The sequence below is a fragment of the Sorex araneus genome, chromosome 4, assembly GCF_027595985.1.
Source record: "Sorex araneus isolate mSorAra2 chromosome 4, mSorAra2.pri, whole genome shotgun sequence".
NCBI lineage: Eukaryota > Metazoa > Chordata > Mammalia > Eulipotyphla > Soricidae > Sorex > Sorex araneus.
Genome location: NC_073305.1, coordinates 218054784 through 218080208, shown reverse-complemented (window position 1 = coordinate 218080208; position 25425 = coordinate 218054784). Strand labels below are relative to the sequence as shown.

Below are 25425 nucleotides of genomic sequence, written 5' to 3'. Positions count from 1 at the left end.
CACTGCTGCCAATCCAGATGAGACCCTCTTTTTCTCCCACTGTCACTGTCTGTCACTGTCATCTCACTGATCATCGATTTGCACCAGTAACGTCTCCATTCGTCCTAGCCCTGATTTTAGCAGCCTCTCTTTACTCGTTCTTCCCTGCGGTGCCGCATTGGAGGCTCTTTCAGGGTGAGGGGAATGAGACCCATCGTTGTTACTGTATTTGGCATATCGAATGCCACGGGGAGCTTGCCAGGCTCTGCCGTGTGGGCAGGATGCTCTGGGTATCTTGCCAGGTTCTCAGAGAGGGAGAACTAGGCCATCAGCACTGAGGTTAACGTTGGTTTGTCCTTTCTCCCTTGCCACAGTCCGGCTCACGTACCGCTGCTCCCACAGTGGCCAGTGCTTGTGCAAGAATTCATTTTGGGGAGCTGGAGCTGTGGCGGGGAGGGTGTTTGCCTTGCACGCGGTAGACAGACCTAGGTTTGATCCCAGCCCCCACTACGGCTCCCTGCGCCCCTCCCCCGAAGGAAGCCCTGAGCACTGCCAGGGCACTGTGTGGCCCCATGTATTTTCAGGACTTCTAGAACATTCTCTCCCCTGTCCTTCTTGGCTGGATTCCTGAGCGGAACACACAGGCATTTGCTCCAGGATCTGCAGACTCGAGGGTCTCTGACCTCCACCCGGCTGTCTGGGCCGGTGGGAGCCGCAGGGGGAGACCAGGGCCTGCCCAGCTGTGGCCCGGGAGGCCGGGCGCCTCCTTCCTACTGCCGGAGGCACCAGAAGATGCGTTTAGGAGCGAGCGCGCTCTGCCCAGGCGTCAGGCCAGCTTTCGTGTGTGTCACGTTGGAATCTGGCTGTGTGTTCAGGGCAAGGAGGGTGTGTAGCCTCGAGGACTGTTAAGAGATTTTTTTTCCCATCACATTCTCCTGACTCTGTGCAGAGAAAGGGTTTGGTGGAGAGGCCCTGGGCAGGGGGCGATGGCTGAGGAGGCACCAGGAGCCTGAGGCCGGAGGTGGGGCTGGATGGACTCAGGGTGGGGGAATCAGAGGAATGTCGTGGCAAAGGCATGTCTGTGTGGGGGCGAGGAGGAGTCTCCGAGTGCTTGGGTGACCGACCATTCCTCCCATATCCACCCCAGCCGGCCCACCACGGGGTCCCGTGACCCCGCGAATACTTGCTGAGCTGAAATCCGTGCCGGTGCGGGCTCCCTCCCGTTTTTATTTGGAATTCGGAGTTAAAGGCGGAAATTTGCCTGTTTGCTCGGAGCCTCTCCTTGGAGACGAGACAATGAGGATGGCGAAATTAAAAAACGGGAGAGGAAATTTATTAAAGTTGATGACGGAAGCCGGGTCCACGCTGCCCGATCTCCGGCCCGGCCGCCCCCACCCACCCCTCCTGCCCCCCTCCGCTCAGCCGGTGGTTTCATAACCGCAGCCGGGCCCCGGGCCCCGGACGAGCCCTTCACGTGTGCACGGCACCAGGAAAGGCTTCTCCCAGGCGCCAGCCGGCAGCTCGCTCCTGGGCCGCAGGAAACACAGAGGAATCCAAGAAGAACGAGCAGACAGGGGCAGGGGCGGGGGGCAGCTTTCTCCTGAACTAGAAACTCTCCCAGCGGGCCTGAAGCAAGCTCCGGCCGACAGGACGTCCCTCCGGATCAGGAGGAGCAGCTGCCCAGAGAGGCCGGGCCTGGAGCTGTCACAGGCGGCCGAAAGCCAGGGCAGAGTCCAGTCAGGTTTATCTGGAAACGCCAACTAGTTGAACCCTGCGACCAGCCTAACAATGCTCAATCACTCCTGGCTCTGTGCTCAGGGGAGCATGGGGGACTGAACCTGGGTCTGCGGGTGCAAAGCAAGCGTCCTACCTGCTGTACTATCACTCTGACACTCCCTTTCTTTTCATCACTGAAAATTTGGTTTATCGCCTGTCTTTTGCTTTGTGGCATGGAGGCCACACCCGGCAGTTCTCAGGGCTTCATCCTGGCTCTGTGCTCTGCTGGGGAATCACTCCTAGCGGAGCTTAGGGGTGGGGGGTGGGGGGGCAGCGTGCGTACGGAGGGGGGAGGGCTGGGAATAGACCCGGAATCAGTCACATGCAAGGCAAGCACCTTAACCCCTCTACTACCTCTCTGGTCCTTCAAAACTATCCTTTCCTGCTTTTTGCAGTTCAGGTAACAGGGCTACTACTGTGTGGACACCCGTATGTGCTCAGGTTTTATTTCTCTGGATCCCGACGCTAAAGTTTGCCTGATAAAGTGAAGATCTGCTGAAACCTGGCATCACCCTGGCACCCCCAGCTTCCTCCTGGGTGGTGAACTGGAACTTCTAGAACGAACGGTGGCAAGGGCCCATTGCATGTCAGATGTCAGTGAGACCACCCGGTGCTTAAGCTCCTTCTGGCTCACTGCATTCAACAAGGCACCTTCCAGTTTCACCCACGTCGCAGCCAACAGCAGGATTTCATCATTCCTCATGGCTGCGTAGTATTCCACTGTGTCTACACACCAGCTCTTTGTGACCCACTGACCTGCTGTTGGACATCCAGGTTCCAAATCTTAGCTAAGGGAGGATGCCAGACCGCCCTTGGCCCCAAAGTACCAGGAGGAGGGACCAGAGCAGATAGTCCAGTGGAAAGGGTGTTGGCCTTGCATGCAGCCGATCCCAGTTCAGTCCCCGGCATCCCATAGGGTCCCCTGAGCACCATCAGGAGTAATTCCTGAGTGCAGAGCCAGGAGTAAGCCCTAAGCATCGCCGGGTGTGACCCTCCCCCCCAAAGCCAAACAAACAAACAAAAAAACAGGGGTTGGAGTGATAGCACAGTGAATAGGGCATTTGCCTTGCACACGGCCAAACTGGGTTCGATTTCCAGCATCTCATAGGCTCCCCCGAGCACCACCGGGAGTAATTCCTGAGTGCAGAGCCAGGAGGAACCCCTGAGCATCACCGGGTGTGACCCCAAAAGCAAACAAACAAACAAAAAAAGTACAGGGAGGAAAAGGAAAGACACTAAGTGGAGGGTTGTGGCGGTGGGGGCCGGAGTGGGGGGGAGCAGGGACAGGCGAGCAGCCCCCGGGGGCGAGGGGCAAGACCCCTCCGTGGCGTTAAGGAACAGCAGCACTGGACAGCCAAACCACAGAGCCAACAAGACCGAAATCCGTGGGCCCAAACTTGAACAACAGAACTTAGAGAGGGGCCCATTGGGAGGGCAGGCTGGGAGGGGAGAGGGAGGCTGGGAAAGTGGGTGGCGGGCGGGGGGACGGGGCTCGGTCTGTCGAAAGCCCAACGCGGAGGGGCTCTGTAAATCACGGTGCTTAACTGAAATAAAGTCCGGGGGGAAACACGGAAACGCTGTGGCTCGGGGGGGCTCCCGCCCCTGTTTTCCTCACGGCCCTGGAGGGGGCATCAGCCTCGTGGCAGACTCTCAGGCTGAGCTTGGCCCGGGCTAAGTACCAGCATCCTTGGCAGAGTCTGTCTTGGCGGTGGGGAGGACTAAGGACCTCCCTCCGGGGCCCGACTGAGCGTGCACGGACCCCCGTTCTGCAGTGTCTGAAGCCCCCGGGGGAGGCCGGGGAGGTGGCGTCTAAGTGGGCTCCGGGGTCACTGTGTTCTGGGAGCTGGGGGCCCCCCACCGCGAGCGGCATCTGGAGGCGTCTCCCTCGGGCTCCCCCGGGATCCGAATCAGCCTACGAGAAGGATGGAAACCTCAGAGCTCGGGTTACTTACGTAACCCGTGGCAACTGCTGGCAGATCTAAATGAGTTTAATCAGCTATTAGAGCCTTAATTAAATCCCTCTCAGTTGAAATTTCAGAACTGCCTAATTGTCTCTCCGCTGCATCGGGGCAGTGGATCTGTCTTTCGGCCCCTTCCGATAATAAACGGCTCTCGGGATAATCTAAGATCTCCGGGGGTGACAGCCTCAGCCGTCTCAGAACCGGACACGGGTCTGGGAATCCGCGGTGACGCGTCCGGGTGGCCCATCCTTCCCGTGACCGGCCCACGTGCCTGCCTCCAGCCCCCCTCGGTGGCCCTGGCTGTCCCGCCTCCCGCTGCAAAAAGAAAGTCGCCAAGTTCTTCAGAAGTTCATTTATAACCTCCAGGGCTCCGGCCCGCCTCTGTTCCCAGGTTCCCCCCGGGGGACAGAGACAAGTTCTCTTGCTTTGGTTTATTTTTAATCCTCCTCGTCCTCTTAAAAGGGATGCGTCCGGATAATTAGCCAAACAGCTTTAGCTTGTTTTTCTCGCTCTCCTTTGGTTCCATATTGGAAAGGGTGTAACGTTAGGCTTGAAAGGGGAAAAAAAAATCAGCAAAAGGAAAAAAATATATAAATCAAAAGGCGCTCTCCCTCTGTTAGCTACCAATTAGGGCTTCTGCACATGCTTGGGCGTCTTTCCTCGGGTGACTTCGACACGGAAATAAACCGCGATGACGAAGGCCTAAAGAATCGAGCCTGCTGTTCGGACGCACTGTGACGGCCCCCTCGGGCTTTCTCCCATCCCACCCTCAGCGGCTCTTTCCACGGCTTGGGAAACTGAACCGAAGTCACACGGCCGAGACCAAAGGCCGACCAGGGTATCTGCATCAGAGCCGGGGGCGCCATTTGCACAACAGGAGGGGGGAGGGAGGGAGGGTGTCACGCCTGGCCATGCCCTGGGGCTTTCTTTCCTCTGTGGCCCCGACAACGCCTTCCTGCAGCCCAGTGGCCCGTGGGCGGTCGGGTACAGTTGTCCCCTGGGTGGCTTGGCTGGTCCCAGTACTGGAAAGAAACCATCCTTGCTCAAGCGGGAACCGGCGGGGCGCCAAGACCCCACCTGTGCCTGCCTTCACGGGCTGCGGTGACCCAGCCACGTGACACCTCCTCCTTCTGCCCGGCAGCCCGGACGTGAGCTGCGGAGGGCCTTGAGGAGGTGACTCTGGGTCCCACGCGGCGGGGTTGGCCCCCCTCCGGGCTGACAAAGGACCCCACTGGGGGCGGAAGGTCTGCAAGTCGGGGGATGGGAAGAAGGGCGCAGCAGCGTGGACGGCTCTGGAAGGTGGCCGGGGGCTGGCCGGGAGCGTGTCCTGCCGGTGGTGGCCCTCCCCGGCACGCAGGGGGCCGTGCCCGCCGCCAGCACCTGCACGAGGGCCCCCCGGGGGCGGGGGCGGACGTTTGCCCTTCACCCTCCTCGGTACTTTTTCTAGGTAAATTTCAAAGATCAGCGTGGGTGCCGCGGTGCCGAGAAATAAAATGCCATCTGCAATCTGGCAGAGTAAATAGTTCTTTCTTTCTTTCTTTTTTTTTCCTTTTCTTTTTTTGAGTATTTACCTGGATGGCATTTAGCTCTTCTGGTTCCTTCCGCTAGCGTCTGAAAGCGCAGGCCGAGACGTTTTTCCGAGCCCCTGGGGGGCCAAGGTGGGGTGACGAACCCTCTCACCCCAGCCTGGAAAAATTCAAGTACCCCCCCCTCAACCCCCCTAAGATTATCCTTCCTCAGACTGGGGCCCCACATGCTTCACGGACACGTCATTTTTAAACATACACCTGGAAAAGGAGAACGGGGCGTGTGTGGGGGGGTGGTGGGCGGGGGGAGGCTCTCGAACCCAATTCCGTGGGACCGTTTGTGTAACCCAAGAGAGGAAACTGCACAGAAGCCAGAGGCCTGGCAGGGGCGTCGGGCTCAACAGGAGGCACGGGAGGAAGAACAGCCTCCACTCGGCATTACGTAAAAAAAAATAAAAAATAAAAGAGAGCCAATTCCATGTGGAGCTCAGCCGCCCCTGAACGTTCAAAGTTAACCTCATTGACAGCATCTGCCGCGTTTTAAAATAAGGTTATAAGTCCTGGGGGGACTGATCACTCGCAAGAGCGTTTCATCCCCTTGCCCGGGAAAAGTTATTGGGTTCGGCGAGCTGCCGAGTTCGGAACTCGGTGTCAGGTCTCCGAGGGGCATTTGTTCTTCCGAATCTGGGGCAAAAGGAGACATTTAAATCTTTGAGATGGACGCGCTCCTCCTGCCAAAGGAAAGGGCGCGCCGGGGGCCAGTGCCTGGGGCCCCGCTGGTGACGACAAAGGCACCAACCAACGTGCTGGCACCCGGGCAAGGCCCGTCACCGTCACCGGGAGGAAATGCGCCTGGCTCGGAGTTTCAATCCTCCCTGAGGAAGGCGGCGTTTGGACGACCACAGCTCCTTGGCTCTGCCCCCCCCCACCCCCCACCCCCAGCTTGGCTTCAGGCTGGCCCGAGCCCGAATGCTTTCCGGCCAGGAGATCGTCTGGGATATTCACGCCGACAGGAGCTTCAACAGAGAGAAGACAGAGCAGCTGGCTCGGAGCTCAGCCCAGGCTCAGGAACGCGGCGAGGGGCAGGGGAGAGGCCGGGTCCCCCTGGGCTGGGTCAGAGACCGCTCGCGATGTCCCCAAACTGGTAACCCGCCTGGCCTACCCGTTTCAGGCGAGCCACTGGCCCTGCACCTGGCACCATCAGGCACCTGCACACCAGGGCTGGCACCCGCTGGGCACTGGGAGGGCGGGAGGCTCTGGGTGCCAGGCCTGCTGCCCCGCTCCGAGCCCTGGGGAAGGAGGCAGAGCACCCGGGACCCGTCACCGGGGACATGGATGCGCAATGTCGCCTTACACCAAAGCTCCTCCCACGTCACCAGCGATAGCCAAAGGCAGACTCCCCGGGAGGCCTTCTCCCGTGGGGCCAACAGGCGAGAGCTGTTCTCCAGACTCTCTCTGCCACTGGGGGGGGGGGGGACGCCATTCTTCAGAGCGGAGTTCATTCGATCAACGCTCACCGCACACCCGCTAGGCACCAGGCACGGCTCAAGCACTAGAGTTCCGGGGCCTGAGATGTCACAGACTGTGGTTTCCACGCTAAAGGTACAGAACCAAGCACTTGCCCCCCAATACACACACATGAACACAAACATACACACATACACACACATGCACACGGATTCATGCACACATAAACGCATGCACACACGAACATGCACACACATGTGCACACACATGAATGCATGTACATATGCACACGCACACACATGCACACATATACACACATGAATGCATGCATACACAAGCACACACGACACATACATGCACACACATGAATGCATGCACATGTGCACAAACAAGTGTGCACACACATACGCACACACATGCATACACATGAATACACCACAAGCACACACATGCACACATGTGTGCACATGCACACACACATACACACACGCGGCATGGCCCGCAGAGTTGAAGAGTCACCGGCTGCCCTTGGTGGACATGTGTGTGCATGTGTGCATGTGTACATACATTCATGTGCGTGCACATGTGTGTACATTCATGTGTGTGTGCGTTCGTTGTCAGTGCCTGGTCTAAGGCCCCGTTTCTAAGGCCGGAGCTGCTGGCAGGACAAGAAGTAAAACGCTCGCAGAACTAATTCTAAAATGGAAGACTGGCCAGTGCCAGAGGAGCGCGGGGTGGGGGCCCAGGGGGGTCCGTTTGGGAATGAGGACAGAGCCGGAAAACGGGATGAGCAAAGGGGGTGTCTAGGGCTCTCCAGGCCGAGCCGAGAGAGGAGCAAAGCTGGAAGTGGAGTCTGACCCACACCCGGGGATTAGGAGGTGGCCCAGCTGCAGAGACGCCAACCAGATAAAGCTGAGTGGGGGAGGGGAGAGACGGGCTGGGGAGGGGCTCTGCAGGCATGGGGGCCTGCCACAGCCTCTGGCACGCGGGATGCGGGTCTCTGAGCCCACTGGCCACCAGCTTCGCACCTCCCCCCCCCAGCATCTCTCCTCCCTGGACAGAGACCTGCCAGGGTCTCCCTGTGAGCGCTGCCCTAGCGGCCGGGTCTCGGGGGCTCAGGTGTGAGGAGCGTGTGGACCCCGGAGTGACCGGGAGCCCCTGCCCCTCACGGATGAGCTGGCCGCCTCCAGTCAGTCCCCTTCCGGGGCACCTGCAAGAACCGCGTGACCCGAGGCCTGAGCTCTCTGCCCTGCAGTTCCTGCTCCCCCCACCCCCTCCCAGGAGATTGATTATTCCATCGGGGGTCTCGCGGGATGGCATGAAACAGCTCACAGGCCCCTCCTGGAACGGCCCATAAGCGGCCTCCGGGGTGGGTCCCGCCCCGCCCACATCCTTAACCCCAGGAATGTTCTGCTCTGTCCCGAACTGGAGAGCAAGGCACCCTTGGACGGAACCGGGCATCCGCAGGATGGACACGGGAGAGCCGCACTTCCTATTCTCCCCTCTAGGGGGAGACAGACCCGCGCCCCTCCCTGCCTTCTCTTTGAGGAACGTTGGTATCAGCCGTTAATGTAATTCTGCACGCGGCCACCCGCAGGCCAGGAGTAGCTTGGCATTAGCTTAGCTCCATCCATAAACCCAGCAGCCTGGCACTTGTTTTTAATTCCATTTGCTGGTCTGAAGTTCTGCACAATTAATGCACGCCTGTAATTTCTTAACTCTAGAAATGCAACCCAAGCTTTCTTGTGGTCCAACGCCAAAAAAAAAAAAAAAAAAAGGGAGGGGAGGGGGCAACCTCATGAATAGACGTGTTGGCGCTCAGCTGGCTGAGGGACCGGGCGTAGTACAGAACAGGCTCGAAAAGAGGAACTCCAGATAACAGACACCCACCGCGAAGCAGCGTCTCATCAGAGAGCTGCATATTATCATCTGGGTAAGAAAGAGGATGAAGAGGCCTCCCCGCCCCCCGAGATTTTGGAGCCCATTATGGGTTACGAGTCACTGCTCATTACCTCACTGCACTTGACCCTCACGGCCAAGTCAGAGAAAGGCGCCTGAGAGAGACTATCACCATTTTTCAGTGCCATCAACAAACGCTTGCTCATGTGACCTGGCCAAGGATGAAGAACAAACTGGGACCAAACCATGTGGAAGATGGCGTGTGTGGGAGTCCCTCCTGGGGGAGCAGCCCCCTGCAGGCCCGCAGCTCGGGAAAGGAGAGCGCCTGAGGAAGTGTCCAGAAATTGGAGGGAAGGAAGGAGGGAAGGAAGAAAGGAGGGAGGGAGAGAAAGGGAGGGAGGGAGGGAGGGAGGGAAGGAAGGAAGGAAGGAAGGAAGGAGGGAGGGAGAGAAAGGGAGGGAGGAAGGAAGGAAGGAAGGAAGGAAGGAAGGAAGGAAGGAAGGAAGGAAGGAAGGAAGGAAGGAAGGAAGAAAGGAAGGAAGGAAGGAAGGGAGGGAGGAAGAAGGGAGGGAGGGAGGAAGGAAGGAAGGGAGGGAGGGAGGAAGGAAGGAAGGAAGGAAGGAAGGAAGGAAGGAAGGAAGGAAGGAAGGAAGGAAAGAAGGAAGGAAGGGAGAAAGGGAGGGAGGGAGGGAGGGAGGAAGAAAGGAAAGAAGGAAGGAAGGAAGGAAGGAAGGAAGGAAGGAAGGAAGGAAGGAAGGAAGGAAGGAAGGAAGGGAGGGAGGAAGGAAGGAAGGGAGGGAGGAAGGAGAGAAGGAAGGAACGCCAACACGATAATTAGATGAAGCTTTGCCATCTCTTGTTAGAGCTGAATTCCTTCTCATTAACTCCAGTCCACTCAGACCTGGTGCATTTTCAAAGAAATCTGTGATTCCAAGGGTCAGGGAAAAACTATATTATGTGTCCTCTCTCTTCCCTCCGCCCCTCTCTTCCTCTCCTCCTTTCTTTCCTTCTCCTTCTTTCTCCCCCCTCTCCCTCTCTCTACCTCTCCTTTCTCTCCCTCCTTTTCTCTTCCTCTCTCCCCCTCTCTCCTTCCCTCCCTCCCTCCCCCTCACTCTCTTCCCCTCTCCCCCCCTCTCCCTGTCCTCCCCTCCCCTTCCCCACCCCCTCTTCCTTCAGAAGGGCCCAGAGCTCTGCATTCATCCACAATACAGATGAGCTGATGACCCCGTCAAAATCAAAACGGTCGCGGGCTGGTGTGATAGCACAGCGGGTAGGGCGTTTGCCTTGCACACGGCCGACCCGGGTTCGAATCCCAGCATCCCATATGGCCCCCTGAGCACCGCCAGGAATAATTCCTGAGTGCAGAGCCAGGAAGGGACCCCTGTGCATCGCCGGGTGTGACCCAAAAAGCAAAAAAAAAAAAAAAAAAAAAAATCAAAACGGTCGCATCTGTCGGTTCAGGAGTTTCTAGAAATACTTCTGACCAAGAGGCTCTCTGAATAAGTCACTCATCTGGGATCAGTTCAATAATCTAGTCACCCACTCTCCTAATTGGTGGCGGTGACAAACTAGCAGCCCGTGTCCTCCATTCGCACCATCTGCCCGTGCCATCACGCTCCCGGGAGCTTCCGTGTTGCCCCTGACGCACTTCCTGTGGACACCGGGGCTTTGAGGCGGGGCGGGCGGGGACAACGGCTACCACAGGCCGGGCTGCTCCAGAGGACACGCCCCTCCAGCCGTCAGTGTGCTTCCACTGTCCGGGGTAGTATTCCTTGGCGACTCTCTCCCGCTTACACCTGGGCTGTGCAGAAAACACCGTATGGCTTCGATGAGATGGTGCTGTGAAAAAGCTCAGCGAGGGGACTGGCACGTAACGGGAGCTCAACTAACTAGAGATGTGGCCCTGAGGACCACCACATAAGCTGTGACATCACCACCGCCACCACCATCATCATCAAGTCTCAATGTTATCCCCTCCATCATTATGTCTCTGCCACCTTCAGCATCAGCATCAGCAACACCATCTACCCTGTCATGACCATCACTGCCACCAACCGTCACCGTAATCACAATCTGGCCTCTGAGTATGCAGAGAGAGAGAGAGAGAGAGAGAGAGAGAGAGAGGGAGGGAGGGAGGGAGAGACAAAGAGAGAAAGAGAGAGGGAGGGAGGGAGGGAGAGACAAAGAGAGAAAGAGAGAGGGAGGGAGGGAGGGAGGGAGAGAGACAAAGAGACAAAGAGAAAGAGAGAGGGAGGAGAGAGAGGGAGAGAGAAAGAGAGAAAAAGAGAGGGAAAAAGAGAAAAAGAGAAAGAAAAGTGCCAGCTACACAGGCAGACTGGGGTGGGGGTGATGGGAGGGAAACTGGGGACACCAGTGCTTGGAAATGTGCACGGGCGAAGGGATGGGTGTTCGAACATCTATTACCGAACCCTAATCATGGACAACCTGGTACCTGTGTATCTCGTGGTGATTCAATAAAACTAAATTTTCAGAAAACGTTATCATCACCAATCTCATCCACACCACGACGAGCTTCACCTGCACCACTACCACCATCATTCTCATCAGCATCATCCACGCCAGCATCAACACGGCCGTGATCAGTGTCCCCTCGCTCCCACCCTCCTCACTCTCTGGGACCAGGACCAGCACCAGGACCACCAGCATCCTTAACACCATCTGCTCCCTCGTCTCCACCACCGCCACCATCTCTGCCTTCACCGTCACCAGCGGGTAATGATACCATAACCTGTATCATTAGCTTTCCACGCTGCCCTCCAAGCTTGCCCCTAGAGAAATGCCTTTTTTCCCCCTATAAACCTTTAAAATGCTTGAAGATCTTGGAGGTCTTTAGCATAAACACAGCCTTCTTACAAGGGAGCACTGAATTCACTGCTGCTCTTTCTGAAGTTGAACCGAATGCTATGCTAGAACTGAAAATTTTTTCCTAAGTGCCAGCGCTTGCGCACGCGTGCACGCGCACGCGCACACACACACACACACACACACACACACACACACACACACACATACACACATTCTTCTGGGGGCCCAAGAAGACAGCATCGTTTATTTCAGTTTGACGTGTTAATTTGCTAGAGCCCTACTCCGCTTTCCCACCGTGACCTAACATATTGTACTTGCGGTATTTAAAGTAGTCACTAGGCATGACTCGAGGGAAGTTACAGGATAATTTTAAATCTTTTGTAATGGCTTAACTTTCCCTCTCTGGCTCACATCATTCGAGAGACACGATGATCATTATATAAGGGAACAAATTAAATCTTACAGAGGCTCTGCTGAGGTGGGAGACGTTGCAAACCCAACGTACAAAAAGGGCACTTGACATCGGGCCGGATTTAGGCGAAGGAAGGGGACGGGGGGGGGGGGAGAGAGAGAGAGAGAGAGAGAAACGGAAAGAGAAGGTGTGAGGGAGGGATGAACAATGACAGGCAATGACAAGTTTCTTCCGGAAATACTCTTCTAGAAATATCTAAGCACAGACCCATGCCTTAAAAGTAAAAATGAAAAAAAAAAAAAAAGGAAAGCGAAGGAAAAAGAAAAACCACCAATCTGACTGATTTCTCTGTCACGAATCTCTGAGCAAATGATCCTGTTAACGCCGTGAGCTTTCAATTCCGCGTCTGAAATTTCTCTCAGATCTCACTCTCTGTTCCCCGCTCACACCTACATCCCCTTTAACCCGAGCCACTTAAATAGCCCCTTAGAAATGTTCCCAGCCGTCCCTGACAATCACCGGTTTATTTTTACAGCAGCAGCGCGCTCTGTGCCTATCAGGGCAAGAGACGGTGCTCCTGGCTTCACCGCGCACCACCGCCGTGCCCCCGAGCAAGCTGCAGAATCCCTCTGCACCCCCATCCCCTGCATCTGTGCAAGAGCTCACGGGAGCACTGTACAGCCGAGCTCTGGGGAGGCCCCCCCGGGGCTCTCTCTGAATACTCTGCACCTGAGAGGGACCCTGGAAACACTCCACCCGAGTGAGCCCGGGCTGTCACTGTGTTGGGCTGGTCTCTCGGTTTGGGCTCTTTGGAAGTGCTCCCAAAGGTAACTGCAGGATGTCCCCTCGTTGCTCATTCACACGCCAGCATGGCCAACCGCCCCTGCTAGTCCCCTCCGATCTGTGTTCGTGTTCTATCTCGGTGTTGCACCCTTTTCGTTTGTCTGTTCTGGGCCTCACCGAGCAGTGCTCAGGGCTTACTCCTGGCTCTGTGCTCAAGGGGTCGTGCGGGTGCCGAGGGTCGAACCGGGGTCAGCTGCATGCAAGGCAAGTGCTCGACCCACTGCCCTATGGCTCTGGCCCCGTGGAACAAACTATCTTCAACTGCGCGCCTCAAAAGCACACTCGAATGTGCACGGTGGAGGGAGGGATGGGTGTCGGGTCACTGACTGCAACAACAACATGAAAGCTTGTAACTGTATCCCACGGCGATCCAATAAAAAAAAATCCCATGGCAGAGCAGTTCTGAAACCAGGGAGAGTTGAACTGGGTTCTCGGCTCAGGGTCTCGCCAGGTCAAATCAAGGGTCAGCCCGCGCTTCCAAATTCCGTCATATCATCCCCGGAGAGGCCCTTGCTGGGTAGGGGTGAAACTTAGCTCCCGGCAGTCCCGGGCCACTTGGTCCCTCCATCCTCAAATCCCTCTGCGTGTGCTCGGGAAGGTTTTGAAGAAATAAACGCGTGAATAAATCAGGGCAATTGCTCGAGGGGGCACCAGTAACGTCTCACAACAAATTGTGAGACTTGTTGTGACTGTTTTTGGCATATTGAATACGTCACGGGGAGCTTGCCGGGCTCTCCGAGAGGGACGGAGGAACTGAACCTGGGTCCGCTGCGTGCAAGGCAAGTGCCCTCCCCGCTGTGCCATCGCTCCAGCAATACGTCCAAAATGCAACCACTCTCTATTGACAGAGGAGAGGGAGATTTCGTGGAATCAGATGCTCTGAAAACTCAGTACTTCTCGAGGACATACCAGCTGGTCACAAGAGCGCCATGTGTCTGGATACTTCACTGGGGGGGATTCTGTCCCGTTCCTCTGGAAGGGCTCATGGCACACCAAGCCCCCAAGCCCCCGAGTTTTCCTCCTCCCCTACCATTTTTCTGAAATACCCCCATCAAGGGTCTATTCTGAAAGGAAGAGGGAGGTACAAAGACCAAGCCTCCCAGGCGCCCCGGATGATGGGGCGACAGAGAGGGACTCTATCTCGGTAGTCCCACGTTGTTTGTGGGCAAGGGGGCCACGAGGGGGAGGTTAGGAACAAGCAGAATCAGAAGCCAATGCTACACGCATCAGGGCCAGAACCAACACCTTCTCGTCTCTCCCCAGTGCTCTGCCCTCGGGGCTGAAAGCCCGCATCAGTGGAATGACCTCACTCAGAGATGACTCTAGGGGCTGGCGCAATAGCACAGCAGGGAGGGCGTTTGCCCTGCATGCGGCCGATCTGGGTTCGATTCCCAGCATCCCATAGGGTCCACTAGGAGTAATTCCTGAGTGCACGAGCCAGGAGTAACCCCTGAGTATCACTGGGTGTGACCCCAAAAGCAAAACAAAAGAAGATGATTCTAATTTGTGGGGGGTGTTCATGCCAACAGGCTGCCTGCACATCCCCAGGTTTGTCCTCTGGGTGTTTACTGAGCCTGGGCCAGCGGCACCAGAGACGGAGCAGGGGAGAGAGGCGGAGGGAAGAGCCAGGAAGCACACGGCAGGCTTTGAGCCCTGGCTCCAAGCACGGCCTGGCTCCCCGAGCAGCGCGAGCACGCAGTGGAGGCCGGGAAGTATTTCTGTCCGCGTGTGGCGTGTGTAAACAATGCAGTTCCGTCTCAGCGAGGCGCATAATCGATCTGATTGTCACGTACGGGCGTCCTCTCAATTATCATCTGTGCAGACGCGTGCCGGAGCCAAGCGCAATGTTTGTACGAATACGTCAATCCTCTGGCAGGATAAACTCCCTTTTTTTCCCCCCTTGGGTGCAGAATACTGATGTCGCACCCGTACATTCACACAAAACAATCACGCACTGAAGATCTTCTGCACATCCCGATGAGGTTGTGAGGTTATTTAGGGTTCTCTGGGTTAAAATCTGTGGTTCTCGGGCAGGGGTGGTGTAGATAAAATGTGAGAGTTTGGGGTTTTTGTTTGTTTTGCCTTTTTGAGTCACAGCTGACAATGCTCAGGGGTTAATTCCTGGCTCTGCACTCAGGAATTACTCCTGGCGGTGCTGCAGAACCATATGAGATGCCGGGGATCGAACCCGGGTCGGCCACGTGCAAGGCAAACGCCCTCCCTGCTGTGCTATCGCCCTGGCCCCCAAAGTGAGAGCTGGGAAGGAGGGAGTCCGGGTTCTCGAGCATGAGGCATGCGGGGGAGGAACTTCCTGAGAATGTTGGACCTGGCCCGATCCCACTGCGCCCCCGGTACAAACGTCAGGTAGGAGCCCCCTCCTTGAGGAGGGGAGATGAGACGGAGAGAGACCCAGAGGGCCCGGCTCTGAGTTTATGGCACACAGCCCAAGTTCTGATGGGCCGGGCTCGGTATCCAGTGAGAAGCAGGCCATTGCTCTGGGGGGAGGAGGAGGAACCCCCACAGTCTCCTCCACAACGGCCTCTCCCACTGCCCCGCATGGGACAGGAGGTGTGCCTGGGGCCCCGGGGGCCCAGAGGGCCTGGTGCCAGCTCGGGGCGCTGGAGCCAGAGTTGCCTGTGCAAGCCCACGCGTCCGAGTGGGAGGCGGGACAAGCACCCGGCCCAGAGGAGCTGCTGGAACGACAGAGTGACATCACGGACGCCAGGTGCAACAGCTGCCCTTGGGGTGGAAAGTGGCTGAATCCATCCCCGCCCGCGACGGGCACAGAAGCCCTGCCCGTGCCGAGGGGCACAGAAACGCCTGCAAACAACGACCCACTTCCTGCCGAGGCTCGGCTCAAGGGGGAGAGTAATCACCTACCAACTCCGGTGCGGGCTTCTCTCTCTGTCTCTGTCTCTCTATCTCTGACTCTGTCTCTCTCTTCTCTCTGCCTCTGCCTCTCTGTCTCTGTCTCTCTTCTCTTTGCCTCTGCCTCTCTGTCTCTGTCTCTGACTCTGTCTCTCTCTGTCTCTGACTCTCTCTCCTCTCTCTGCCTCTGTCTCTCTGTCTCTGTCTCTCTGTCTCTGACTCTGTCTCTCTCTTCTCTCTGCCTCTGTCTCTCTGTCTCTGTCTCTGTCTCTCTCTGTCTCTGACTCTGTCTCTCTCCTCTCTCTGTCTCTGTCTATCTCTCCTCTCTCTGTCTCTGTCTCTCTCTCCCTCTGTCTCTCCCTTCTCTCTGCCTCTGCCTCTCTCTCTCTCTCTCCTCCCCCACTCTATCCTGGGGTGGAAGGTTCCAGAAAGGGTGTGAGGAGAAGCCAAGCCACTGCGGATGGCCCGGAGGGAGAATGGGTGCCAGAGGCCAGACCCTCGGCAGAGGACGGCAGGAGTGTCGGGGGCGGTGGGTGAAGCTGAGTGAGGTTTAGGGGGGGAGGATGGATCTGGGGCAGGACGAGCCTGACACTGGCCCCGGGCAAGATGGGGCACGGCTCTGCTGGCAAATGGGGGAACAGGAGGCGGGTGGGCACCGGCCCCTCCGGCTGCCAGGGGAACGCAGACCCGGGCTGTGTGGAGGAGGGGGGCAGCACGCGGGGCGGAGGCCGCTGGGGCAGGGAGACTCGCTGGGGGGCCTTCCTCCGTGTCCCGGGGGCTTCTCTGCATTCACAGTCAAAGCCCCCCGCCCCATGTATGACTGAAGTTAAACCTTTCAACTGCCTTTAAATAATCTTCGTCTAGGACCGACCAGAGCGGGGAGGGCACCTGCCTTCCATGAGGCCGACCCGGGTTCGACCCCCAGCACCACCTACGGCCCCACGCCCGGCAGGAGAGATCCCTGAGGGCTGCCAGCCCCACACACCCGGCATCGTCCTCGGAGCCCTGCCACGCTCCCGGGCTCCACGGCGGGGCCCCACGGGTGTGCGGGCGTGTCTGGGTGTATGTGAATGTGTGTGCAAGTACGTGTGCGAATGTGTCTGTGTGCACCTGGATGTGTGTGTGCAAGTATGTGTGTGTCTGTGTGTGTCTGAAATGTCTGTGTGTGTGTGTGTGTGTGTGCAGGTATGTGTGCGAATGTGTCTCTGTGTGTGTCTGAATGTCTGTGTTCGGGTGTGTCTGAATGTATGTCTGTGAACGTGTCTATGTGTGTCTGTGAATGCGTGTGCAAGTATGTATGCGAATGTGTGTGTGTATGTTTGAGTGTGTCTAAATGTGTGTTTATGTGCGAATGGGTGTGTGTTTATGAGAGTGTGAGTACCTGAATGTGTGTATGTGTATGTCTGAGAGTGTGAGTGAGTGTGTCTGAGAGTATGTGTGTGCACGTGTGTGTGTGTGTGTGTGTGTGTGTGTGTGAGTGGGTGAATGTGTTGGAAGAGACGGTGCTCATGCAAGACTGATTTGCCAGACGGCCAGCGTGTACCGCACTGGGGTCAGCAGTGCCCCCCCCAACCCACGACCCCCCCCCGCACAAAGGCCCGGCACAAAACGAACCCTCTCCTCCGAGGGCTTGTCCAGCCGTCCAAGGCCCCCTGGCTACGGCGGTGACCCCCTCGCTGGACAGCCAGTGCCGGGACGGCCGCGGTGGCGGCCCCCGCTGTCCCGGGCGCGAGGCGGGAGGCGCGGCTGTGGCTTTGAGGATGGCACGGCCGGCCGCTGTTTACCTTCCCCCCGGCTCCCCTCTCTTCCCACAGAAGCGCCAGGGCTGCCGTGGGCGGCCGCGGGTCCCCTGATGCCCAGGGCACAGGCCGCTCCCGGCGCCTTTGTCCGAGCTCAGCTCCGCTCCGCGGTGAGTCCCCAGGCACCTTTGTGCAAAATTGCTCTATTTCCACGGAACAGTCAGAGGAAGGACGCGGAGAACACCAGGAGGGGCGGTGAGTGGAAACCGAGCCGAGAAGGGCAGCGGTGACGCCTCCTGCGGGGCGGGGCCCGGCCCAGGTCCCTGGGGAGAGAGTCGGGACCAAAGGCGGCAGGAAAAGGCCACAGGCCCGAGCGGGTCCCCCCCTGGCAGGGCAGGCGACAGCCGGGCAAAAGTGACGTCACTCTCAGAGATACTCTGCTCGGGCCGGGCGGCCTCCAGAGGGCTAAAGCATGGACCCCTCCAAACTCAGCACCCGGGGCAGGGACCCACGCCCCCCGCTTCGCTAGCTGCCGTCTCAGTGTGCTGGCCCGGCCCGGGTGCCCAGGCCTCGGAGAGGGGCGACACACGTTCTCTCCCGAATTCAAGGGCACCCAACGGAGAGCTGGACCCTGGCTTTGCATTGGTGAAAGGAAAGAGAAGCCAGAATGCAGCGGGTGAGGGTACAAATGTCCCCGTCCCCCTCTTCTCCGCCCTCCCTCTCTCTTACACACACACACACACACACCGATGCTGGGTACATGCAAGTCGCTGAGCCCAGCCATGCCGCGTGGACGAATCAGCAGTGAGAGCTCGGATGAAGCAGCCATGGGGGAAATTCTGGAAGTCGAGGAGCGAGACGCTCCCTCGCCATCGTGAGCCTTCCTGCCCGCGAGTGGAACTCCGGGAAGCTTGGCCAACTCGGGGAGGCTGCTGTGCCCGCACCCAATTTAAAGGCTCTCTTGAAGTTTTTAAAAATGAAGATAGGGGCTGGAATGACAGCACAGCGGGCAGGGCGTTTGCCTGGCACATGGCTGACTCGGGTTTGATTCCCAACATCCCACAGGGTCCCCTGAGCACCGCCAGGAGTAATTCCTGAGTGCATGAGCCAGGAGTAACCCCTGAGCAATACCAGGTGTGACCCAGAAATGTCACAGTCACTGTCACTGTCGTCCCGTTGTTCATCGATTTGTTCGAGCGGGCACCAGTAACGTCTCCATTGACAGACTTATTGTTACAGTTTTTGGCATATTGAATATGCCACGGGGAGCTTGCCAGGCTCTGCTGTGCGGGCTCGATACTCTCGGCAGCTTGCTGGGCTCTCCGAGAGGGGCGGAGGAATCGAACCCAGGTCGGCCGCGTGAAAGGCGAACGCCCAACTGCTGTGCTTTCGCTCCAGCCCCCCATGTGACCCAGAAAGAAAAAATAAAGAAGATAAACGGACACGCAGTAAAACAAAACAGACTTGGAGTGAGAGCCGAAGGCGTTTTCACCAAGGACAAGGCGCCGTCTCCTAAAAGCTCCCCAGACGCCCTGGCTGGTCACGTCCCTCCTTCACGACAACAAGCTGCGTCCTGGGGTCTAAAGCCACGGACGAGGCTGCCTCGGCTCAACATGCTTCCAGAGACTCTGCCACTCCGAGCTTTCTGCCCAGCGCCCCCTCCGGCCCCTCCCCGCCCCGTCACGCTGTTGCAGTTCATTCCACTTCCGTGGGTATTACTAGCTCATTCCTTATTAATGAGCGGTACTCCAGCTTATGAATAGCTCATCATTTATTTATTTCCTTCTTGAAGGACATTTGCACGCTTTTGGATATCTGGCTGCTGCGAATAAAGTCGCAAAGAACATCTTTGTACAAGTAATCACGTTGGGGATGAATGTACCTGCTAACTTTTCTGTGCAACAAAGAAAAATTGGAATTGGAACCAGCACAATCGCTTCTACTACTTTTTTTTTCTTTCTTTTTTTTTTTTATGCTATTGACGAACTGGAATGCAAAGAGACTGGGAAGTACAGTAAAAAAATAATCTGCTGTCACTCCATCAACATTTAAAACGGATCTTGGACAGACACTGGGAGAAAATGAAGTGGAGTGAGGCCACAAATGGGGTAAAATGAAGTGAAACTGCTGGATCAAAAGGTTTGTCCGTGCTGAATTTTATGCAAAACTGTCAACCGGTTCTCCACGCTGACGCTCAATTCACGTCACCCCCAGCAAGACGCGAGGAGCGCAAGTGCCTCTTCAGCACTTGGGATTACCAGTCTCTTGGATTTTAGTCTTTCTGAGGACTGGAGCGATGGCACAGCAGGTAGGGTGTTTGCCTTGCATGCGGCCGACCCGGCTTCGATTCCTCTGTCCCTCTCGTAGAGCCCGGCAAGCTACCAAGAGTATCCCACCTGCATGGCAGAGCCTGGCAAGCTCCCCATGGCATATTCGATATGCCAAAAACAGAAACAATAACAAGTCTCACCATGGAGACGTTACTGGTGCCCGCTTGAGCAAATCGATGAGCAACGGGACGACCGTGCTCCAGACAGTGCTGGGGGTGTCTGTCATTCTCTCATTAAGATTTTCGTTTGTGTGTCCCCAGTGACGAATGATAGGAAGCAGATGTACATTTACTTGATGGAAAATCGAGTAATATCTTTGTGAAGTGCGTAAGGCAATTTTCCCTTTGTGTTCTCTTTTCATTATTGATTCACTGTAGCGCCTTTATGGATTCCGAATGAGTGCCTTGTGTGTATCTCGTAGATGGTTGATATTTACCCCGTCTGCGGCCTGACTCCGCTTCATTTCCTACCAGTCCGTACATGGTCAGTTTTAAATTTTGATGGAGCAACAGTTGATTATTTTTACTGTCCTTTTGAGTAAAATTCGAATTTTGAAAGAGTCGAATCCCAATTCTTGAACAGCAAAACTATCCTTCTAGAGTCTCTTCAAAAACTTGCTAGGTTTTGCTTTCACACTTGAATTTGTAATTTAAGAGCAATTTGGTGTTTATTTTTGCTTCTTCTTCTTCTTTTTTTTTGGTGATGCCACAGATCAAACCCATCTCCGGTATGTAAGGCAGATGCTTTACCACTGAGTCACATCCTTAGCCCCTGAATTTGTAATTTAATGACAGCTATTTGTTAAATATATTCCGAGGTAGGGTTCATGATTTATGTTCATTGTATCTGGATATCTCATCATCTAAGACCATTTCTTAGAAAGATTTTCCTTTGTCATAAGAACCAATTTACATGCATGGGTCCACTTTCATTTTCTCACTTAAATAAGATTAGTTACAGGGTTTTCACGGGTAACCGTTAGCAGACTGAGAAATCTCCCTTCTTTCATATGAACGGATATTGGACTTGATCAAGGCTTCCCTGAGACCAACCTTTCCCATTCCTGTTTGCATGATAAATTATACCGGTTTATTCTGTGAATGCTAACTCACCAGGCATTTCCAGGATAAATTCCACTTACCCATGATGCATTATTCTTTTAAGATACACTGTTAGCTTACCATTACTGAGGCATTGGGGAAATCTGCGTAGGCTGGTGGTATTTTTAAGGTGTGTGCTTCAAAGCATGGTGAAGCCACGAAGTCCAGGGTATTTTCCTGCTTTTTAAATCTTTGTTCTGGATTACAGAACTCTTCCACCAAATTGGGGGAGGGGGGGCGAATGGGCAGGGGTCCCATAAGGGACTACACAGGTGGACGAGAGGGGACACAAGGACAGTGGTGAAAGGGCCCTGGGGGTGGTGAGGCGCAGTGACTTTCATCAAAAGCATAAACTTTAGCACTATTGTAAACCACGTTGAGTTTAACTGCAACAATAAAAATTTGAACTTCAGGGACTGGAGCAATAGGACAGCAGGGAGGGCATTTGCCTTGCATGAGGCCAACCCGGATTTGATTCCCAACATCTCATGTGGTCCCCCGAGCACCGTTCAGTCTAATTTCTGAGTGCAGAGCCAGGAGTAACCCCTGTGCATCACCGGGTGTGACCCAAAAAAAGCCAAAAAAAATTGAATTTCAAGCAATATCATTGATTATAGATATGTTTTTACCAAGGCCAGAATGTAAGTATATAGAATATAGTGGCTTCTTTAAAAAAAGGAGGAGGAGGAGGAGGAGGAGGAGGAGGAGGAGGAGGAGGAGAAGCAGGAGAAGAAGAAGAAGAAGAAGAAGAAGAAGAAGAAGAAGAAGAAGAAGAAGAAGAAGAAGAAGAAGAAGAAGAAGAAGAAGAAGAAGAAGAAGAAGAAGAAGAAGAGAGGAGGAGGAGGAGGGGGGGAGGAGGAGGAGGAGGAGGGGAGGAGGAGGAGGAGGGGAGGAGGAGGAGGAGGATAAGAAGAAGAGGAAGAAGAAGAAGAAGAAGAAGAGGAGGAGGAGGAGGAGGAGGGGGAGGAGGAGGAGAAGAAGAAGAAGAAGAAGAAGAAGAAGAAGAAGAAGAAGAAGAAGAAGAAGAAGAAGAAGAAGAAGAGGAGGAGGAGGAGGAGGAGGAGGAGGAGGAGAGGAGGAGGAGGAGAAGAAGAGGAGGAGGAAGAGGAGGAGGAAGAGGAGGAGGAGGAAGAGGAGGAAGAGGAGGAGGAGAAAGAGGAGGAGGAATGTAGCGATTGGAACAAAATAAAGAATAAATCAAGGAAATAAACTGGGGGGGGCTTGTTTTCGGGCCACAGGGGACGGGGACAGGGACGGGGAGGGTGGATCAAACCCAGGCCGGCCACATGCCAGGCAAGTGCCCTCCCTGCTGTGCCATGGCTCTGGCCCCTGGGAAAGACTCTGGAGGGGGGGGGGGGCAGAGCTGAGAGGGATGCTGGATGCTGGTCCACAGGCAGGGGGGCGGGGGCGGGGGGCGAGGCTCGGAGTCACCCGTGAGTCCCACCCATGGCTCGGGGCCGGGGGGTGGCCCCCTGTGAGGAAAAGTCCCGCAGATTTCCCGTGTGGCACAGCCCCTCCCCCACCCACCTGCACTGGAGAAAGACCCGAGTGGGGGCTGGAGGTACATTGAGGCAGAAGACAGAGCTGGGGCCGGCGCGGGGGGTGCCTGCCTGGTGGGTGCGTGTCCCGAGGCTGAGGTGCAGCTGGTGACACAGTCTGGGGCGCACGTCCCCGCTCTGACAAGTCTCCGCGAACACAAGCGCGGGCCCAAAGCTCAGAGCCGTGCCGGGCCCCAGGCCCTTGGGGGTCGCTCCCTGCTGGCAGGGCCACGAGTGTCCCTGCAGGCGCCAGACGCTGCCGCGGCCTCGTCCCGGGAAAGGTCCCCCGAGGTTGGGGGGGCAGCACGCCAAGAACAGGGGGGCCCTGGGGACCCCCAGCCCCGCCCGCTCCCCGCCCCCCGCCCCGCGCCCCCGCTCACCTTCTCCCACTCCCGGTCCTTGTTGAGCACGATGACCACCAGCCGGGGGTGCACCTGGTAGCCGTCCTCGGTGAAGGACAGGTCTTTGCCGTTCCACGTCACGTCCACCATGAACCTGCGGCAGAGACGCACACGGGTCAGTGGGGCCCGCACCTGGCCGCACGGGCGAGGGTCCGAGTCCCCCTCGGGCGGCCTCTGGGCGGGGCAGTGGAGCCCCCGCTCTCAGGAGCCCCCCTCCCCACGGGGGTGCCCTCACCGACGGCAATTATCATGTTCGAAGGACCCTCACCCCGCCTGCTCACCCCACAGACCTGGGTTCAAATCATCTTCCTTCTTTTGCGCTTTGGGGGCAACACCCAGAGGTGCTCAGGGATCGCTCCTGGCTCTGTGCTCAGGGCTCACTCCTGACTCTGTGCTCGGGGCTACTCCTGGTTCAGTGCTCAGGGCTCACTCCCGGCTCTGTGCTCAAGGCTCACTCCTGGCTCTGTGCTCAGGGCTGATTCCCAGCTCTGTGCTCAGGGCTGACTCCTGGCTCTGTGCTCAGGGCTCACTCCTGGCTCTGTGCTCAGGGCTCACTCCCAGCTCTGTGCTCAGGGCTCACTCCCGGCTCTGTGCTTGGGAATCACTCCTGGCTCTGTGCTCAGGGCTGACTCCCAGCTCTGTGCTCAGGGATCATCCTGGTGGAGCTTGCAGGACCAGATGTGCCGCAGGCTGAAAGCAGCGAGGGCCACAGGCAAGGCAGGCGCCGAGACCCGCACACCATCTCTCCAGCCCTCGGACCCCCTTCGTGCAGGAGAACCTGCCAGTCTCCTGCTCTCTCCCCCAAAGCTTCCCTCGGGGAGTCCACTCTCTCCGGAACCCCCAAGGTACAGCGTGGAAGAAATGCGGTTCCATCATGCAATTCCACTGGCTCCCTGCCCACCCACCTCCCCTGAGCAATTCTTAGGCGGAGAGCTGGCTCAAGAAAGAAAAAGTCGATCTCTGTCCACAGAAAGCCCCCATCTGGAGCAGAGGGCGGGCACTCCCCCACCCATCACTGACCTGAGGAGAGAGCCGTCGGAGGAAGGGGAAGATGCCGTGTGAACACCCACCCACTTGGCCTAGGATGCAGGTTAAACCAGGTGATCAGGGCCAAGCTGGCATGTGCAAAGGCCCTGTGGCAGAATCCATGGAGGGCCGAATACAAACCAGCGAGGTCAAGGCAAGTGCGGGTGGGGGTTGTGAGATGGGGGTGAGTGGAGAGGCAATTAAGGGCAGCCTCAAAACTCTTCAGCGGGGGCTAGGGTTTTTTTTTTGGGGGGGGGTGAGCTTCCATGTGGTGTTTGGAGATCTGCAGTCCCACCAGCAATTCACGACTAACTGAAGCAGTCGTTCCATGCAAGGGCCTGAGGGTGGGGCCACCCTGGCCACCCATGGGCAAGGCTGGGCCTGGCAAAGCCCGGAGGAGCTCGCGGTGCCAAGACCAGCCTAGTCACCACACCGAGATCCAACCACGGCCACGTCGGGAGCCGGGACTCTGCTCTCGGGCCACATGAAGCCACGGAAGCTTCGCACCCACCACTTTTCTTGCCTAAGAAGACGACACGAGGGCCAGGGTCAGAGCACAGCGGGACGGGCACTTGCCCTGCATGCGTGGATCCCCGGCAGCCCAGCTGGCCCCCCGCGGAGCCGGGAGCAAGGCACGAACACCACCGGGTGTGGCCCAAAAGCAACCCAAGGGAAGGACACCAGACAGGAGCGCTGGGGAGGGGGGCTGGAGCCACAGCACAGCGGGGAGGGCGTTTGCCTGGCACGCGGCCAACCCGGGTTCGATTCCCAGCATCCCATAGGGTCCCCCAAGCACCGCCAGGAGTGATCCCTGAGTGCAGAGCCAGGGATAACCCCTGAGCATCACTGGGTGTGACCCAAAAAGCAGAGAGAGGCAGCTGGGCTGAGCCACAGGTGAAGCGAGAGGCAGGGGAAGAAGGGAAGGGGGCGGGGCGGGGGCGGGGCGGGGGCGGGGCCAGCAGGAAGCCCCGTCTTGCCTGCTCCCCTCCCCCTCGTGCCAGTCGCCCCATCTCATCTGCAGACAGGCTGGTCGCAGGCTGGGTGGATGGCAGAGTCCACCTCCAGAGAGGGGCAGAGACCTTCCGTGGCCGCCCCCTCTCCATGTGGCCTGGGGAAGAGGCAAAGGCTGTCTGCTGGTACCCAAGGGAACAGACGCCCGGTAGATGCTCCATCGACAGCGGAGGAGAGAAGAGGCCCCCCCACCCCACCCCGTGTAGACGCTGGCGCGTCCCCTGGCTTCCTGTTCCTTTAACAGCACACACAGCGGAAAAGGTTTTGGGGAAAAAATACCCAAACCTGAAGGGGGCCGGGAGCCACAGCACAGTGGGGCGTGGGGTGGGGGGGGGGGGCGCCTGCCTCACATCCTGGCTGGTCTGGATTCAATCCTTGGACCCCGTATGGTCCCCCGTATGGACCCACCAAGCCCTGAGCCCTGCCAGCTGTGGCCTCCAAATAATAAATTAACTATGTGCATTTTTCAAAGAATTTTAAAATATGAAAAAGATGAGACTACTTTACTTTTTTTTTTTTTTTGCTTTTTGGGTCACACCCGGCGATGCACAGGGGTTACTCCTGGCTCTGCACTCAGGAATTACCCCAGTGCTCAGGGGACCCTATGGGATGCTGGGAATCGAACCCGGGTTGGCCGCGTGCAAGGCAAATGCCCTCCCTGCTGTGCTATCGCTCCAGCCCCGCCCTACCGCTATGCTATCGCTCCAGCCCCGAGACTACCTC

General features: G+C 57.0%; 1 protein-coding gene across 1 annotated transcript in view; it reads right to left on the bottom strand.

The window, feature by feature from the left end:
* Nucleotides 1-25425, bottom strand: part of GRIN2A (glutamate ionotropic receptor NMDA type subunit 2A) — a 275021-nt gene that overhangs the window by 68870 nt on the left and 180726 nt on the right. Inside the window, exon 5 of the mRNA XM_055136810.1 lies at nt 22645-22759. Coding sequence (XP_054992785.1) covers nt 22645-22759 — 115 coding nt within the window. The remainder of the gene's footprint in view (nt 1-22644; nt 22760-25425) is intronic.